The 20,403-nt window shown below is 35.5% G+C and overlaps 1 protein-coding gene across 1 annotated transcript in view; it reads right to left on the bottom strand.

The window, feature by feature from the left end:
• Window positions 1-214: 214 nt before the first annotated feature.
• Window positions 215-20,403, bottom strand: part of LOC145678608 (pescadillo homolog) — a 50,046-nt gene continuing 29,857 nt past the window's right edge. The window contains exons 6-10 of the mRNA XM_081748955.1: window positions 18,620-18,753; window positions 15,540-15,799; window positions 11,927-12,114; window positions 7,672-7,922; window positions 215-629 (exon numbers count right to left, since the gene is read on the bottom strand). Of these exons, the coding sequence (XP_081605081.1) occupies window positions 369-629; window positions 7,672-7,922; window positions 11,927-12,114; window positions 15,540-15,799; window positions 18,620-18,753 (1,094 nt within the window). The 3' untranslated portion in view covers window positions 215-368. The remainder of the gene's footprint in view (window positions 630-7,671; window positions 7,923-11,926; window positions 12,115-15,539; window positions 15,800-18,619; window positions 18,754-20,403) is intronic.

Raw genomic sequence — 20,403 nt, 5'->3', positions numbered from 1 at the left:
GGTAAGATTATATCGTCACCGGAAAAATGACAGGTCAGCAAACAAAATGATGCATATGTCATTTCAAAAGGTTTTCAAATCAGAATAAATCACAATTTCCAATGTTGACCTCTAACGGCTCAATACCTTTAGACAACCCGATAGGATAGACCTTAAAATATTTAGACCTTACAATAAAAATTATGAGCTATATGTGATAAAACACAAAAATAAGTATGTTCAAAAGTCTTTATTTCCTTTCTTTAAGTTCTTGAAACAAACTACATGAATTTGTTTACAACCATGTTAAGAATATGTACATACTGAAAACTTCTTCACAGTATTCAACCATATTAAGTCTTTCAACAATAAATATAGAGTCCAATTCTCTACTTCACACTTTCTTCAGTTTTTTGCTTCTTTTTTTCTTTCTTTTCCTGCTTTTGTTTTTCCTCTAATAATTTCCTCTTCTTGTTCAGAAGCCATATTTCCTTAAATCTCTTCCGACGACCAGCCATCATGCTCTTATACAAATTCCGATGCTGTTTCTTAATCATTCTCTCGCGTAAACGATACTGCTGTTTCTCCTCTCGTTTCTTCTCTCCAGGGTCAACGACAGGTACAGTGCCTTCAACCACAGACAGCTTCTTCTGAAAAGAAATATGTTCAAAAACATTTAATAAATCTGGAAGAACCATATCGAAGAAAGATCTGAAGAATAACTACCAGAGACTATACTATTTCAGTTCACTATTCATGCTCCGAAATACAAAAATATAACAGATGATCAAATAAAAGACTGTACAGAGCGCGAGGGATAGCATGAGCTATGACCTTGAAATCCGCAACCATCACATTTGAAAGGAAAAGGCAACCCTAATAGTGTTGCTAACTGCCACAATGATGAACTAAATTTGGTGGTGGTTTAGAATTTGACGATTTGAAGCATTTCTGGGAAGGAATGACAAACACACTTTGAATCAATCTACAGCCTTCCTCTACTCGTCTTCATTTAGAAAAATCTGAACAATAAAGTAGCCTATTTATTTAATAAGATGTAAAAGTGCATTCGGTGCGTTAAAGGTTTCCTTATTAGTTTTTATATTATTATTAATGCATGATGATCGTAAAATAAGCTACAGTAACACGTAACATGACCTATATTTGTAATTATTTATTCTGGGGACTAAGACTCATGTCCTAGCCTTAGGGAAATCGTAGCTACAGCCCTGTCAACTCCTTCCCCTCTCATATAGAGAAGCTGTCATTTTCGCTAGTAAAACAAAGTGGTCCCTATTGGTACCCTCCCCCCGGGGTGGTTATTTATGACACAGATGGAGAGCGTCTTGACAGACATATGAAGCCAAACTGGACGGAGTGTTCTTGTGTTCAGTGAAGTGTAGTATTCTTTGTGCATAGTTTTGTGCTATTTTAGTCTGTGTTGTGTGCTGGTTTGTTTTCTTAAAAACATAATGGAAGGTAAGAATAGCTGAAAACTAGGAAGAACGAAAGTGATGCACAGCCACAGTAGAGAGATTTTGGTTAATGTTTATGATTTTATGAGGAGAGAGGCTGACTGGAAATCCAATTAATGTATAACAAGTGCAAAAGCGGATATCTGAAGCAATCGGTGTTTCACTAAGTACAGTAAAGCGTGTTTTGAGTGAGCGTGAAAAAAAAAAATCATGGGAATGAGCTTTTCTACTCCGGATAGGAAGCGAGAACAACGAAAATAAAAAATCTCGCTGGAAGATTTTGACAAATGCGTTGTTCGTCGAACAATTAATGAATTTCCATTGCAGAAGGAAAAACCGCCCTATAATTTACATGGATAAGACATACTTACATTCACCGCACACAAACAATACGCGTGGAGCGGTAAGAAAAATACAGGTTTACTCTCACCAATTTCTTAAGGACAACGCGTAATAATCATGCATGCTGGCGAAGAAAACGGTTTTATTCCAGACGCGTTAGTCATGTTCAAATCTAGAACGAAATCTGGGGATTATCACGACGACATGACTTATGAAAACCATGAAAAGTGGTTCAAGTTGCGGCTAATTCCTAACTTAACAAGTAATTCAGTTCTTGTGATAGACAATGTACCATATCACAATGTCTATTTTGATGCTTCACCGACATCATCGTCTCGTAAAGAAGTAATGATCGATTAGCTTGTCAGACATAATATTCCTTTTAGAGAAAACTAGCAGCGTTCACCCCGCTTCGCTGCGGTCACCCCGGAACGCAATAAACTTTGTTACTTAGGTAATTTTTACTTTTTCGCTTTCAAGTGATATGATAAAAACCATAGAAGATTGCAGTAAATCTTAACATTATATCGCCTGTCATTTATGTTAACCCGCCCCGCTTCGCTGCGGTCATCCCGGTGCTGGCATATTGTAAAAGTGTCTGTAAAAATAAGCAAATCAATTTAAAAATTTTAAACAGAAGATTCAAGCTATTTTCCGCTGTATATCGCCTGTCATTTATGTTAACCCGCCGAGTGACACGGTCATGCGGGTTGCATATAAATACGTTTATTTTTACCTATGATGAACTAATAACAAAGGATTTGTACGTTATGGACACTTGAATGGTCAATTATCTCAAGACACTGGTAATTAAAAATTAAAGTGATATGATAAAAACCATCTAGGGTCCAAATCCTAATAACCCCCCAAAAATGAAAGAAATTGGTTCAGCCGTATTAGCGTGATGAGCGGACAAAGGATTTTGTACGTTCTCTTTTATATATATAGATAGATAAGTACAAACCAGAACTATAATTTAATCAAAGCCAATAAAGCTCGTTTTCGGACGTTTAAAGTGCATTGGCTTCTTGCTGAATATGGTCATTCAGTTCTTCGTTTGTCCCCGTATTATCCTCATCTAAACCCGATAGAGCTGATTTGGGCTGCAGTCAAAGAATATGTAGCAGCAAGAAATCCTACATTTTAAATTAACGATGTGATGAAACTTGCCGAAGAGAAGTTTACAATAATAACAACGGAAGAGTGGAAGGCAAGGTGTGATAAAGTACGGAGATGTGAACAAGCATATTTGCAAATGGAACCTCAGTTAGACGTTCTTACTGAAAACATTACGATAAACTTGGCCAAGGACAGTGACAGTAATAGGGACTCCTCAAAAGTGACGACGAGACAGAAGTCGAAGATGAGATAGATTGTATGGACGACATTGAGCCCTTATACATACTTGAAGCTACAGGTAAGCCTATCATAATATATATAGTTACGTTAAGTAATTATTATCCATTGTTTTTACTTTTGTTCGAGGTTAGTATCAGTATGGGTTAGAAACACTACCAAGAAGTCTCACCCTCACAGCGGATAGCGTTCTTTCTACCTCCCGCTTCCCATAGCTCATGCTGTAGTTCGCGCTCTGTACTCTTGTAGTGGCATGTATACTTGTGGCATTAGTGTACTAGTCATTGTGGAATGTTTGTCTTTGCAGGAATAAGATTTGAACAAGCCATTTCCATCCAAAATCTTCCACGTCGGACTAGCAAGGAGTCATCCAGTTTCCGAGTACAGAGGGATGTCAAACAGGATGAGGTGTACCATCGGATGACGCACGTCTATGAAGATGGATGCGTATTGAAGACAACCGTAGTGGACTGGGTACTCGTAAGAATATTTCGCACAGGTCGAACGGGATCGGGAAAGATAGCAGGTTTGCCACAAGGAGGTACTTTGGTATGAAGGATTACAGGTTCAATGCAAGCTCATGTAAATTTGTGGTGACCTACATAATGTATGCCTCTTCATTTATTTACATTTCTTTTTTTTTTTCACCTTCATTCACATATCATTCATCATCTTTACTTTTAGGACATTCTTTGATTTTATTTCCTGTGATTCTCTGATGAGCATGGTTCCAAATTCCATTTCTGGTGGAAGCTAAGCCTGTTTTAGACTACAGGGTACAAATATACAATGTAAAATTTACTAGGAGTCATAAATTTTTGTACACTAAGTTTTATTTCCTCCAATTAATTTAGATATCATCAACCATCTTTGAGACTAAACCTTTATATAAGACCTAAAAGCAAGGAGCTCTAATTAATTTTTCAATATCAGTCCCTTTACTGACTGAGACAAAATAATCATGATGCTAACTATTTCCTATAACCTAACTCAATTAGCCATTCTCTTTACTGTTTCAATTTTCTTAACCTTTCAGCAGTCGCTCATAGATTTCATGGGCACTGAGACAAATTACATGGGCCCCTATTGTTACCATTGTTTATTTTTATGACAATAGTCAAGCAGCAATTTCAAAAAAGAAAAAAATATATATATTTTTGCATTATCACATAGCTAAACTTGATTTTTGTCACCGAAAGGTGTTTAGAAAGTTGTTAAATCCATATCTTTATAATTAATTTAATTTCTAGAATAATCTATGTAATTTAATTTCTAGAAAAGTCATGGTTATTTTGTCGCTGTCCGGTATTCCAAATTTGAAAAAAAAAAAAGTTACAAGTGTGTGAAGAATGAAGTTGATTAATGGGTGACCCTGCTCTCAGTAGAAGGTTGAGAACGCACGGGGAAACAACTATATTTTATTCTATCTATTTCCCTAATTAGGAAGAAAAGTCTTCGAAGTTCATTGGTGAATACATTTTCAAAGGAAAACTTTATTAGAATAAACAATTAACTTACACTATAAAACGCATGTTTTCACTCGTATACTTTCACCATCTTGTGATTGTCTAGTTGTCATTTCGATTCTTACTCAAATTTCGAATTAATTGTCACCCCTTTTACCACTCTTCATTTATACACATTATATAACCATGAATTATTACAAAATTCTACAGAACCATTTCCTTTAATGATTCCTCATTTGATACTTCACAAATGGGTATTATTTTTCTGTTTTTAAATTGCATGAGCAATTCTATCGACATATTAACATCTTTTATACTTCTGTGAACAAGCTACAGGGTAGCCGTAGAAAGTCTGCAACACACGGAAAATCACGTAGCTGCTATTTTCTCATTTCAAGTTCCAGTAAATAATGATAATTATTATCATACCTTGCACAACGAGATCATTCTCCTATGCGGCCGTGAATAATATTCGTCCAAGACGTCACATCAGAGTTCAAATCCTACACCATGAACCAATAGATTGCTCCTGACTAATGTTAAAATTCGAATAATTTATTATTCGATTAATTGTTCGAATATTGAAAAGAAATATTAGCATATTCGAATAACAGAAGAAAAAGTATTCGAATAATTTTAACAGAACTCTCGATCTCAACACAAGCACACGAGACCAGCACAGGATGACACTGGCTCGACCATTTTCTCGAGAGATGGAAAGGAGCAATTCGACTTAAATTTGTTTATTTGTAATCTGAGAGGACCTCAAGTCCCTTGTGTAACAGCAGTAAAAGATAAAATTAATCTGCATAGGAAGTCCGAGAACTGACTACAAAACAGAATCAGATATCGTGTCCAATACCCTTAAAAATACGCATTTTTGCCTGTGAAAATGTGTTCAGCAGGAAAGGTCAAACATACCGTACAATGCTCGATAGTTAAATGTTGAAATGGGAAGTTTAGCGTCCCTTTCAGCACCGAGGCAATATCAGATATGGACCCACATCTTAATCCCAGGGACTCCAACCTGAGTTTTCTGTGCCAAAGTATGTATGCTAACCAAACAGCCACGAAGGAGCTCGACAGTTAAATGTATTTTGTATTTTAGTATTATTATTCACTACCAAAACTATGACAGTATTTACTGAATAAACTTTTAAAGTAATAATTTTTACATGATGAGCAGATGGTAAGGCAAAGTTCAGAACTAGTTTGCTGCCAAATCTGCAGATTTCTGCGAAGCTAGCATTAAGGACTGTTTCATATCTGTAAGAACGGCGTAGTTCCAGGAGATGGATATATAAAGACTGAAGAAAAGGTGTACGCAATTTCATTTCCCTTGCACATCCAGATCATAGGGTAACTTTTTCGCCTTCCCTCATACGAGGGATATGTAAAAATAATTGAAAATATGTCTATCACTATTTTGAATTAGACCATTATTGCTACTGTAGTAGATAAACTATAAGCTGGTGAGTCAACTGTGATTTTTAAACCAAGTTGGTGAGTCAACTGTGATTTTCCAATACGTGATACAACTGGGAGTAAAATGATTGATCCACCTTAAGAACTGTACCTACCTAAAACAATTCATAATGTACGCGAGCAAATACGGTAAATTCGATACACACTTACGATTAACACATATAGTAATCACCAATGCCTGAATTCACCATTATCCCATAATTTTACACAAATACAAACTGTAAACTTAGGACATACTTTTACCAGGTTGTTGCAAAAATAATGGCAGTTTTTATATACCGTAAGTTTATGTATTGAGTTGAGTTGAGATGATTTTGAGTTTAACGTCCCGTTTAGCAGCGAGGCTATATCAGACGTGGACCTACTGATTAACGTGGAATCCGAACCACATGAGCTCCCGCCGGAAATTGAACCCGGGTATCCTACGCCAAAGGCGCGTACGCTAACCGCTTAGCCACGGAGGAGCTCAAGTTTATGTATTGATATTTTAATACAGTAAATAGATATAAATGGATCATGGATCGTTAAATGGATTATTCTAACAAGGCAGGGAAACTGAGTTTCACATCCCGTGCAGATGCCGGCTAGGCTAAAGGAGACTGTGATGCTGAGAAATGAATGAAATAATGAAATGAAGAAAGTGGAAGGAAACAGGAGAACCCCAAGAAAACCCACAAACATGGTGTTTGTCTATCACAAGGTTCATTTGGTGCTAACTGGGATCGAACCAGGGACCCCAAGCACCAGAGATGAACGCTCTACCACTGAGCTACCATGGCCCTCATCTAACAAGGCAGGGTACCCCGATGTAACACACCGACGATACGATTGCACAGACATACAGAACATCGAAAAAGAAGCGACACGTGTTTTATTATAAATGGGTGACGCACGAATTGAAATAAAATAAATAAATAAATAAAAAATAATCATTTTGAGGTTTCTTCAAATTATTTTTAACGCAATAAATACGACCTGTTTCTCAACCGGATTGTGACGTGCAACGAAAAGTGGATTTTCTACGACAATCAGTGGCGTTCGGCACAATAATTGAACCAAGATGAAGTTGTGCGACATTTCTCAAAGCTGAAGTTGCACCAAAAGCAGGTAATGGGCACTGTTATGTGGTCGCGGCTGGTCTGATCCATCACAGCTTTCTATATCCGGGCGGAACCATAACAACAAAGAAATACTGTCAACAAATCAATTATATGCATCAAAAATTTCAATGTCGTTCGGCATTGGTCAACAGAAAAGGGCCAATTCTTCTGCACGACCACACGTTCCAACGATGACGTGACACAATTTGCACGAGTTTAGCTAAGAGATTTTCGCGAGAAATGGTTCAAAAAAGAAAACTATATATATATATATATATATATATATTGTCTGCTCCAGAACTCCGGATTTCTATGCTACCAGTACAAGATAACTTGTTTTTCGTTGGCAAAAATGTGTTGAGTGTAATGATTCTTATTTCCATTAATAATATTTTGTTTAAGCTGACTTATGAATGTTTAAAGATGACTTAAAAGCTGCCATTATTTTTGCAATAACATATAGCTCACCTGTTGAACTTTAGTTTTCTTCTCCCTGTTTTTATCTATGGCAGGTTTTGCTTTCATTGTTGATTTTTCTACTTCTTGTTCCCCTTCTTCTTCATCATCATCATCATCAGAACCCTCAGATGATGAAGCTTCAGAAGAACCTTCTTTCCCTTGTTCTTCTTCAATCTCTTTCTCATCTTCCGACTCTGACTCTTCGCTACTTTCTGAATCTGATTTGTTGCTCGTTTCGCCTTTACCTTCTCCAGCTTCACCTGAAATAAACATATCGACGTTAATATGTACAGTGAAAGAAAAAAAGGGAGCTTCCCTCAATCTCTCTTTAAAAGGTTGCATTGTCATAATCACAGGTAGAATAATATAATATTTGGCTTAAACACCCAAAATAATTCACATTTATTTGATTTTTTCCCCTCTTACTGCTAAGAATGCTTTGCTTTTTAGAATAAGTTTGATGACCAGGATTTTTTGAACAAGACTATATCAATAATTTATGCACTTTAGTAAAACTGTTAAAAGTTTATGGTAATTCATTCGCTGGTTTTCCTATCATAAATGTGAGAGCGAAAAAGAAAATCAAAATTCGGGCTCCTTTGGAATTCGTTCATTTTGAAGAAATAAACCCACAGAATGCATTATTTCATTTTCTGATGAAACAAAGCTGAAACTTCGTTCACTTTTTGTTTATGTATTTATTTTTATAAAGTAGAAAATTGTCTAATCAATATACAGTGTGATGGATTGAAAAAAAGAATTTCACGGAAGGAAATAAGAAAACTTATAGCAACTATCGTGTAATAACATTATTGAGCTAACGTAGCTTTTCTATTTATGTATTTATTATTTATTTATGTATTTATTTATTAACCCTTTAGGAGAATCCAAGACAAAATTGAACACAAAAGTGTGAAAAGAGCAAAAACGGTTGCAAGAAAGGAAAAATGAACGTGAAACAAAAAGAGCTGGGAATATAGTAAACGTCTGTTATAACATTTATAGAGTTACATAGACACTAATTGTTTGCTGAACAAAACCATATATTTTCATTAAAAATTAAATGTGTGTTACAGTTTCACCAACTAACTCTTTGCCTTCGTCAGACACTATGAGATACAGGATAACTGTACAATCTTATATATATAGTTAGTTGGTGAAACTAACACACATTTAATTTTTAATGAAAATATATGGTTTTGCTTAGCAAACAATTAGTGTCTGTAATTATATACAAAGCAAAGCTTCTACTTATGGAAAATATCACATTTATAGAGGTCTAAAGAAAGGACATGGTAACCTACTTTGGGACCACATGCGAGGAGATGGGAAAAGAATAAGAAACATAGTTGATCTCTCAACATGGAGACAGTAAGTTCGAAACGCGGATGAACCACAGAAAACGCGAATAGTTAAAAGTGAACTGCGATATCTGAAACCAGAGAGTGTACTTACTATCTACTATAGTATTCAACGTTGTTAGGAAAGACATAGATGAAACAGTAAAAGAAGAAAATTTGTTATATTCGGTATCGTCATAACAAATTGGGGATAGAGAGACCACAACTTCAACTGTTAAATTTATAACACCTAAAAATTAAAAGATAAAATTAAAGCTTATTTCGGAATAAATTGATAATTTCATAATAAAACAGTACTATGAAGTAAAAATGTGAAACAAAATAGTGTTACATAATGAACATATAATTGTATTACAATAAAACGTAATGATGGTGTTATATTGTGACAAAAATCTGTGCTAAAACATTTTTATTAGTTTATTAAGAATTGGAAGTGATTAGTCTGTTATACTTTCAGGAAGTCGGGACATTTTGTGTTCTCCAAATGGAACAGTTCCGATTAATCGAGACGCTGTTCATCCTATTTCGGGATAAACCTACGTTGTAAGTATAAAGGGAACTGGATACTTGCAACAAAGTAGTACAAAAGAATCTGTCTTATGTATAATCATGAGTAGAGTGAAGTCCTGTTCATTTCAAGGAACAGAGAAGACAAAGAACGAAATCGACTGGATAAACCTTCGAAGATAGTACAAGTTTGCACGTACCTGGATGCAGAAGTGTGACAGATAACAGGAATCTAACTTGCGTGTCCTGATACAACAACTAAATTTTGAAGGACGGGACCCACTATTAGCGTGGCTCCGAACCACGACTAAGGCTTGAATTTAGTGCAGTTCGCGGGTGCAAAGAGCATCCTGCAAGATCAACTCTCCCACCAAACTATCTCGCTTCCAAAACATCTCGATTACAGAACCACGCACTGGACTTGGCAGTATATTATATGACGTCTATTATATGACGGTATGAATTTACAAAGAAAGAAGAACGCATATGTAAGAAGTTTACAATTATGATATGACAGAGAAGACCAAGGAACAGATACCAAGCTAAATTACAGAATGATGCGGAAAGAAAGGGTACAAGAAGGGAGAAGGTACAGAACGAAGAATGGTGAAGTGGGAAAAAGAATTCTTTTACATCCAGACTCGGCAAGATGATTAAGTCAGGAATTTGTGATCAAGGTGTTTATTTTATTTATTTTTTTTAAACAAGTAACGATGAAAGTGTCAATGATGATCCATCTTATTCTATATTTGACTTTAAAAAATTAATTTTAAAAAAACTTTCAATATGCCTGAAAGGCCTTCATAAATTAACAAACTGTACTCGTCTATAAATGACAGTGCTTTTGAAGTAACTACATTGCTTTAATTTACTTATTGAGTGTGGAACATGATGCGAGTTCCGTATTATGGCACACATTATAATATAAAGAATTACTCACTTACTAATGTTCTTCAATTTTTAAGGAGTATGGTTTACTAAAACTCTTTATATATCTACCCTGTCCGTTCGTCTGGGAGATTAAAAAAAACATCTCAAGAAGTACTTGATGCATCACCACCATATTTGGTCACGATGGTAAAAAGTTAGGAACTAAATTAGTTTCTCGAGCCGGTATTAAAACCAAAAGTAGTAGAAACTAACCATTTCTGGTTTTAACGTTTATCACTACAGAGCAAAAAACGAGAAAAGACAGCGAGAAGCTGTTTTCTCCAATCGATTTAGCGTCGCAGGTACACATTTCACACCTATGCTTAACTCTCTACTCAAATCAGAAGTGGTAGACAACAACTTCCAGTCTCAGTAATCTACATAGAGTAAAAACATTAAGAGATAACGAGAAATGTTTTTTTGGAATCATTTTAGCATTCTAAGAATAGGTATCATCATCTCTGTTAACTCCTATTCAAAACGGAAGTAGCCGAAATCAATCACTTACGGTTTTAATGTTGACCGTTATATAGAGTGAAAACGGTAACAAATAGCAAAAAGTCGTCTTCTGGAATGAATTAAGCATCTCAAGAATATGTTCCATCTCCACTCTAATCTTTCTATTAAAACGGGAGTGGTAGAAACCCAGAACTTCCAGTGGTGATCGCTATAGAGTGATAACGATAAAGGAGAAAAGTGGTTTCCTGTAATCGATTAAGTACCGCAAGAATACATTTTATCTCCATCCTTAACTCTCTATTAAAACCGAAGTTGGGGCGGATTTCCACTACTTCAGGTTTCAATAAACTGCATACAGCAAAAACTAAGAGAGAGAGCAAAACCTTTTTTTAATCGATTAAGCGTTCTAAGAATACGTATCATCTCTCTCAACCTCTTATTCGAACCGGAAGGTGGACAAATTACTCACTTTCGATTTTAACGTTGATCGCATAGAATAAAAACCGTAATAGATAGTGAGGAGCGGTTTTCTGTAATCAATTAAGCATCCTACGAATATATTCCATATCCACTATAATCTCTCTACTTAAACTCGAAGTAGTAGAAACTTACTACCATTTAGGGTTTCAATAATGAGAAAATATCACATCATACAAACCAAATTTCTTCACGTGGTGTACACGCGACACTACTACTTGCTCTTTCCATATTTCAAGTGTTACAATCGGACACTCGAAATACAAGAAGAAAAACTGATTGAGAAAAATTAGTAGGTGATTAATCCGTTACATTGTATTACCTAGGTAGTTACTTAATAAATTAATGCATTATTTTTATACTGAATTATTAACATTACACGATAAATCTGGCTTTCATGGAGAAACATTCTGAAATTTCAGTACACGTAACGTTTTAGTAAAAGCATATAAGAGAATGTTTTTATCTCAGTTAGTGCCTTTCAGGTGGGTGGTCTCATGTTTCACTACCAGAAAGTAAAATATTTCTACCTTCTTTAGTAATTCCTTTCTGCAGAGCACGAAGTTCTTCTTCTTCTGGAGGTATGTATCGCTCTCGGCTATCATCAACGAATGGAGACAAGTGAGGAGGAAGAACACATCCTATGAGGTACTTTTCCACAGGAAGTAGCATCCTGGCATTTACTGAGTCAAATACCCACTGGGGTTGAATATAATACCTGAAAACAACACACTTCATTTAGTTCACGTCATACTAAGCACTGATTGAACTGAATAAGCAAATTCCACCTTATGGCTTACAGAGCTGAGATACATAATGCTACTTCATCGAACATCACGCATTTCTTCAGTATAAAAACTTTGCGGTGAAAGATGCAGAAAACAACCTGATTGGCACGGATTATTACGCTCTTCTAGACTTACAGTAAAGCTCGGTTTCACTGCACTCATTAAGTTGTGATGTATAATATATATAAACTACAATTATCTACACTACAGTCACACTAATGACACGTTAAGGAGTTCTAATTATCATTCTATTTACAGATTTATGCAATTCCTGAATACTACTTGCATTTCCAAGCACTGGCCTCTTCGCTACGTAGGGTAAAAACAGGAGAAAGAAAAATAAAAGGAACAGACTTACAAGGGCAGAGAAATGCTAGGGATACTTTGTCAAAACCAACGATTACACGTCAAATGACGAAAACGTATGTTACAATATTACGGGGTTAATTTGCGCATTCTTCTTTTCATTGGTGAAAGGTTGTCAACTATCTTTGATTTTCTTATTGTGATGCTAATGCTGTAAGAACTTTGAAATTCTGCTTCCCATTCAACACATAACCATTCTCAGTCTTTCAAAAAATAAATAAATAAATAAATAAATATAATAAAAAAAAAATAAAAAAAGGAACACGTGAATTTTCAAAAACGAGTCTTTCTACTTTATTTTTAACTTCCAATAAAATTTTTGAATGCACTATCCTGTGTTAAATTTATTTTACAGGTTGTCTACTAAAATTCCAAAATGAAATTTCGTGACTTTTTCGTGATCTTTTCTTTACCAAACATTAAAATTTCGTAAGGTTCTCAAGAGCGAATTTGGATGCAAACTTTCATGCATGCGTTAGAAGCGTGCTTTACTTGCGATTTGGTAGCGTCTAAAGCTGACCACGGGCATTTTTGGTAGTGAATTTTGACGTTTTATAGAACAAAATTTTCCAGCCTGTACTTATATTTATACAGATTTAAAAAAAAAAAAAAAAATCGTGACCCAAAAGCTAAACTTTTCTTGACTTTCATGACCGTTTTCTGATTTCGTGACTTTCTTGACCGATAGACACCCTGTTTTAAATGTTTCGACAGACTTAACTCCAGACTTTCCAATTTCGCATCCGAATGGATATACAGTTTCATTATTAATAAATTGGTATAACCGGGTTAAAATGAATCCAAATTTCCATAAGCCTAAAACTGACAAGGGACTATTCCGATTTGGTAAATTCAATTGCTGAAAATAATTGCTAGCAATGGATTCAGTACTAAAAGAAACAGAGAAAAGAGGGTTTTTAGTGGCAGATTGTATAAAGTGTGGGAGATTAATGAGGGCAAAGTGCGAAGATAGCATGTAGAAAATGTCTAGAAATCCCATGTTAATTTTAAAACGAATAGAAGGATTGAGGTAAAATGTTGGATCTGGCGTAATGTAAATCATGGGGGACATCTGAAAAGCCACTATGTTGGACTTAGCCCAAGAAGAATATACGGGAAAGGGGTCATGTAACATATAGCTCTTGACGCACACCGTCTATTGAAATCAATAGTAGCCAATGCAGTTTAAGATCTCTGTAACAGGAGGAGTTCCACGCTATGGCAATGTATCAATACTGTCGTAAAGGTGACGTGAGTGAGGAACTAAATACCCTGTAATACAGTCCACGGGCGCGTTGTATGCACGAGTGGTAAAAAGACACAGAATGGAATCCTGCAACATCAAAAAGAATGTTTGCAACGTGTAACGGAATGAGAAATAGTTTCACTGGATGAATTCTGGCGTGGTACCTTGCACAAAGACACCTGCCTCATTCAGAGTTCTGATATATAATGACCTCTCCCTTCCAACAAAACGTGCCGATTGAAACACTGGTGACTCTTCTCAAAACCAGTTACATACGCAGTTAAAACACTGCTAGCATTATGCCTATCCAGTGAAGCTCTACATGCCTTTCTCATATCCAACATTTGTGCTCAATCACTCTCCTTGTTTCAAAATTAACATGGCATTTCTAGACATTTTCTACGTTCTACCTTCGCACTTTGATCTTCCATCCTGTATATGGTCTGCCACTAAAAACCCTCTTTTTCTCTGTTTCTTTTGGTGCTGAATCCAATGCTAGCAATTATTTTCAGCAATTGAATTCACCAAACTGGAATGGTCCCTTGTGAGATCAATGACCCGAAATAGGTGGGATTACCTATGTTTCCAAGATTAACAGCACTAAAGATGATTTTTACACAACACGTTTTCCATACACCTTCGATGGCCCCAAAACCTTACAGATTTAAGAACTTTTACACAGAACACAATATTAAATTAGGTATCTATGAAATAAAATGCAGTTGCCACGAGAGTTACATAGGCAAGACTAAAAGAACATCAAGGTTCCTGTGAAGGAACACGATAGGGGAGCTGAATCCGAAAGTCAAAGTTTGCCGAAACGTTATATATATATATATATATATATATATATATATATATATATATAAGGATAAAAATTCAAAAATTTCATGGGGGCTAAAAATGAAATAGAAAGACTCGCTTTTGAAAATGTGTACATTCATCTAAAAATAATAATAATAAATTAAGACAGGGGATGGTTATGTGGTGAATGGGAGGCGGCAATTTCAAAATTTGTACAGCACTGACGTAACAATAGATATACCAACATGAGTTGGCAACCTTCCACCGATGAACTAAAGAATGCGCAAACTAAACCCGCCACATTACAGCTCCTGTTTCTATCATTTGTTAGGTAATCTTTGGTTTTAACAAAGTGTCTCTAGCGTTACTCTACCCTTGTAAGTCCGTTCATTTTCCTTGTGTTTTATTTCTCCTGTTTTTATCATCCATGACCAAGACTTCAATGACCAGCCGAAAACTTTGAAGTGCAAATAGTATTCGGACTTGCATAAACATGTAAGTCGAGTGATTATACTAAACTAATTGTAATTAATGATTACGATTCTTGTGGTGGTTTATCTGATTTTTGGTACGACTTTCAACAAAATGGCCTAAATGGAGGCATCTCAGGTCATTTTCACATCCAAGGCATGCCAAATATTGTACTTCACAATTATAAAATATTATCACATTATTGGTACGTAGAGCAATATGAACTAAACAGAAGTAACTAAAACGCGCAACAGCTATAACATGAGTAATGCTAGATTTGTGTACGGCTAAAATAGTTGATAACACAAAAAAGACAAAGTGATATCAAACTAGGCAAATGATTAAAGCTGCAAACACAAGCAAGCGCGCTACATTATTTTATTATTAATAGGTCTGTAAATATTTAAAAATCCTATGAACTGCACTTACGGACTTTCACCGGATTGTTATGTAAATCATAACACTTACCGTGACATATATTGCGTTTTCATCCTCGGTCTGTCAACAATTTGATGTGTAATGGTTTCATCGGATTCTTGATACGTAGCACCAACAAACAGCAAGCTGTCCCATGACACTTCACCTCCAAAGCATCTGATCACAAACACTAGGGGCTCTCGCGGAACTTCTCGGTTGATGAAGAACTTTAAGCCCTTGAATAACGTCTTCAGTTTCTTCACATCTTCAAATTCTTTTCTCTTTTTCTCTTGCTCTTCTGAACTTCCATCCTTCGAAATTAAGAATAAAATCAATGTTCAAACGACATTCCACATTCAAACCCGAATAATGGAAAACATTAATGTAAAAACGAATTTACCTTACAAAGCAAAACATTCAAAATCGGGGGGAAGGACATTTTCAATATGAAAAACTTTATACATGCCTTTCTTTTATTTTGAGATACTTCATAGAACACCACTACGTCTATACTATTTTTCTACCTCGAGTTCTCGCACCCCCCTCTTCTGCTGGCTTTGACACTTCTTCTTCTTCTTCTATACTTAACTACTCGTGCATTGCCTATTTTATGTAAAATTATTAATTCACACTATTGTTAACTGCATTAATTTAGAAAAATCAGTATATCAACAACTATCATTAGAATTATGTTTTCTTTATCCCAATTTAGTGATTTTACTGTTTATAAACATAATACTAATATTCCCACTATTATCAATCAGTTGAATCTGGTAGTACCCAGCAGAAAACTTCACTAAAACGTCACTGAATTGTCATTATTATTAGGCCTAATGCTCTATTGATGCTTGCGTATGAAAATACAAGAATTTTGGATTAAAAATCTTGGTGAGTAACAACAATACATTTTTCAAATTAATAAAGTGTGTAAAACAAATCCCCCTTTTTCTATTCAACTATTTAATATGATTTTGAAGTGTACTGGTAATGTTTCATTATTATTATCGTAATTTTATTTGTATTACCGTAATGTAGTTCTTCGTCAGCACAATGCACATTGTGACATCGTTTAAGTTATTTATACATAATTATATTCCGCCTAACAGTATAGGTTTTACAAGTCAAACGTGTGCTCAGATATAGAATAATAGCCTAAATCTATATAATTACGCAATAGCAGAGGGAACAAAAGTTTGCCAAGGTGTACCAAACCGACCTAACAACAACTAACCTATGTAATTAACACAAACACACGAACATAACGATAATAAAATAAAATGGCACAAATACACAATACGGGAGCCATCCAACATGTAACGAGTTTCAATATGCATACCGGTATTAATGTAATGTAATCGCTACCGGTAAACCGGTACGTTACACGTCTTGATTGGAATATATTACTACACTTCTGCTGAGCATACATCGACAGCTATTTTACTAAGAGTTACGCTGCATAGAAAAGTACCAAACTTCTTAAGCTTTATTATAAATATTTTTTATCACGAAGTTCGTGGATGGATGGATAAGTACCTTTTGCGTCCCTTTCAGCAACGTGGCTATATGAGACGTAGACCCAAAGTTTAACGTGGGATACGAATCACTTGAGCTCCAGCCGGAAATCGGGTTTCCCGCGTCGAATTCATTTATTTATCCATATTTATGGATTTTACCGGCATCTATGGCCTAAGTCCGTCACCTATGAGAGATGACGTTCTTCGGAGAGCACATTATCCGCGGAACGGGGAAGGAAGTGGCCTATCCCCACCGAGAATCGAACCCGAAACCGCTCGAGAGCGTTTGCGACTAGGCTGCGCCACTCTTCCGCGCCAAGCACGTGTATGCTAACCATGTAACCACTACGGAACTATTGTGAAGTTCGTGTATGTTTTAGTTTTCTTTCCTGAGGTTTGTTATCAATGAATAAGAGAGAATGATCCTGGACATTTCAAATGATAATTGGTGATATTCGTAGGTGACGTGTGTGTTCTATGCATATGGTCCGGATTCAATCTTTAATTCCAGGTGTAGATGAGAAGTGCTGATTTAATTAATTAATCACTGACATAATTATAAGCTAGTAATTGATGAATTTACTAACTTCCTTTGTATATATAAGAATTATTTGTGGTCAGATCAAATTACAACAAAGGACTAATACTACTTTACGAATACCGACAGAAAACTACTGAAATTGTCTTTGTCCACAAAGACACATTGAACTACATATTGAACTTGAACAGTTAATTACAAGATATGAACATGCGTACCTATAAAATAAGTACAATTTTCCATTTTAACAAACATTTATTGTACTGAACACCTAATAACAAGGAAGAAAAAAAAGCATTTCTGCATTCCATACACCGAAGGTCGTCCGCTGAGCGTTCAAAATTATTGATGACTGATAGAGTATAATCTTCGTTGGAGCACTTAAGAGGCCAAAAAAAGTGAAATAACCAGAAGTGTTCTCTACAGAGAAAAATTAGCAGCGGTAATGGTGAATTTTGTGTGACCACTGAATGAAAGAAGAGGCACTCCCAAATAGATCCGCATAACCGAGTGGGGAACCTCTATACCGAACTAGAATTGAACCGTTTATTTTCTTTTACTTCTTTATGTTGTGTGAAAAATGTACATACAAAATTCGGATATAAAACGATAAACGCGAATTGGGGCCTGGAATACACATCAGACTATGTAAATAAATACATAGAAGACCTTTGAGTAGTATCAATAGTTTTTAGTATTTCTACCAAATAGATTAATAATAATAATAATAATAATAATAATAATAATAATAATAATAATAATAATAATAATAATAATAATAATATAGTGGAAGACTTCACAGGTTGAAGGTGGGAATTAATGTAATACTCCCAGCACGAGCTACTATAAACAAGATATATACATATCAGGAAGAAAAATCTATCAAAAGCCCACGCAAGTAGTCATTTGAACATCTGAATGACCCAACACTCCCACAAGCTCATTAACTTGGTATTTTGTTTTGAAAACTGTAAAGAGGAAATCACTGTCTAACAGACTTGTTCTGAGACTAAATTGATGATGTTTAAGTAATAAATTTAATAAATAAATAAATTTGCATAAACTTTCCTCTTACATACCAGTGTTCCAAATTCGTCAAGTTGCGGGTCATCGTCCTGTACTTCTGCACTCTGTGCAATGGGAACATTAAGGGCAGCTATGCGCTCAGAAAGATCCGCTTCTTCATCTACCAGTTTCTTCTCTGCTTCATCAGCTACAAAAAATACACATCATTTGCAATTGAGGAAAGTAATAAAAAGATGAAATTAATAAATAAAATAGTAACTAATTTAAAAAAGCAAGTCTTTTTAACACAGCATTGAGGATGACGATAGCCGTTCATCGAAACTGTATGCGATTTTTCTTCATTTAAGGATGTTTCAGGGTAAATATTTCAACTATTTCATATGCGTCCAATTCTTTTGAATATACTGTTGTGATGGCAGCGCCGTAACTTGGAACGATTCCTGGGAAAGTAAGTATAAAGATTTGTCCCTTCCCCTAGAAACATGTGAAGCTGACCACCCTAAAATTTAAAACCTTAACATTTTCAATACTTTCAGGGTCCCCAAGATTGCGTTTTACTAAAATAGGACCCACATTACATTTATGCTTCATCTTCAGGAAATATGTTTTGTTCAGATGATGAGGGAGCAGCAGGCAAAGAATTTTTTCAGTTCTTTTTGAAATGGTATGCTGGGCCCATTTCGTGTTTCACAAGTTAAATTAAGGAGAAATATATGACACAACTTAAAGCCTTATATAATATATATATATATATTTCTGGGGACCCTAACAGGAAACATTTTACTTAAATGAGCCCACATTAAATTCTTGTCTCATTTAAGTTATATAAATATAAATATATATATATATATATATAGGTGTGTGTGTGTGTAAACGAGGTAAACCTATTCCAATCACTATACCATGTGGTGAACTGCTTCATTTAGAGCTTCATTTTCTATCGTATCATACGGAGTAAGGGAGTAGTCTACGTCGAAAATCGGGGAGCTTAAGTGGATAAACAGATGCCCTTCCACAAGTTACGGTACCGGGTGATGGGTTGTGTGTTCCGAGACAGTGGATGAGAGATATGAATGCTGTACGAAGGCTGGTGATTGCTGATGCGAAATGAAGGGTTTCGTCAGTGCAGGCGGCTGGACAGCTGAGTGGATGTATATTAGATTAGAAGAACTGCTACTATCGTAGAAATCGTATCTTCATGATAAAGTGTTGGAAGGTAAAACTGGTGTCGATTATCGGACAGCTTTCACATCTGGGTTTCTGACATATCTTTGGTGGGTCTTCCAAGGCAACAGTTCTCGTAAAATTGGTGTTTGTCGAGAAGTCTTTGTGGTTTCAGGCGAGATGGTGAGTATGAAGTAGGTTAGCTACTTTCAATGGGAATGCAGGAGCAGAGGATTTTACGGTATCGGGTTTTCTGTTTTCAGAGATATTTTGTTGTACGATTGCATCATTTCCTGATCAAGCAGGGCCCGGATTTACATGCACCAAACAACTTGAAAAATGCATGCAAAAGTATACTAAAAAGTTTGAAAATATGAACTATATATAAAATAATATGGACTTAAGAAAGAGCTTATTCGTTTCAGATTTATTTGTTTACAACGTTTATTCTGGCAGAATAACTTCCACAGTACACTACTAGAAGCTTCTCAAGATTTTGTGATATCGAACTTAGTCTATTGTCTGTTAAAAGTCAGTTTATAGGCCGGAAATGACCGAAAATGAAAGTAACTGGATAATGCTTGTACAATGGCACAGAAAGTTGAGCTCGTTCACCTAGTAAAGATTTATTGATTCCATACATGTACTGGTTGGTTGACTTGATTTAAGCTAA

Source organism: Thermobia domestica, chromosome 2, assembly GCF_964235325.1.
Source record: "Thermobia domestica chromosome 2, izTheDome1.hap1.1, whole genome shotgun sequence".
NCBI lineage: Eukaryota > Metazoa > Arthropoda > Insecta > Zygentoma > Lepismatidae > Thermobia > Thermobia domestica.
This window is presented reverse-complemented; position numbering and strand designations above follow the sequence as displayed.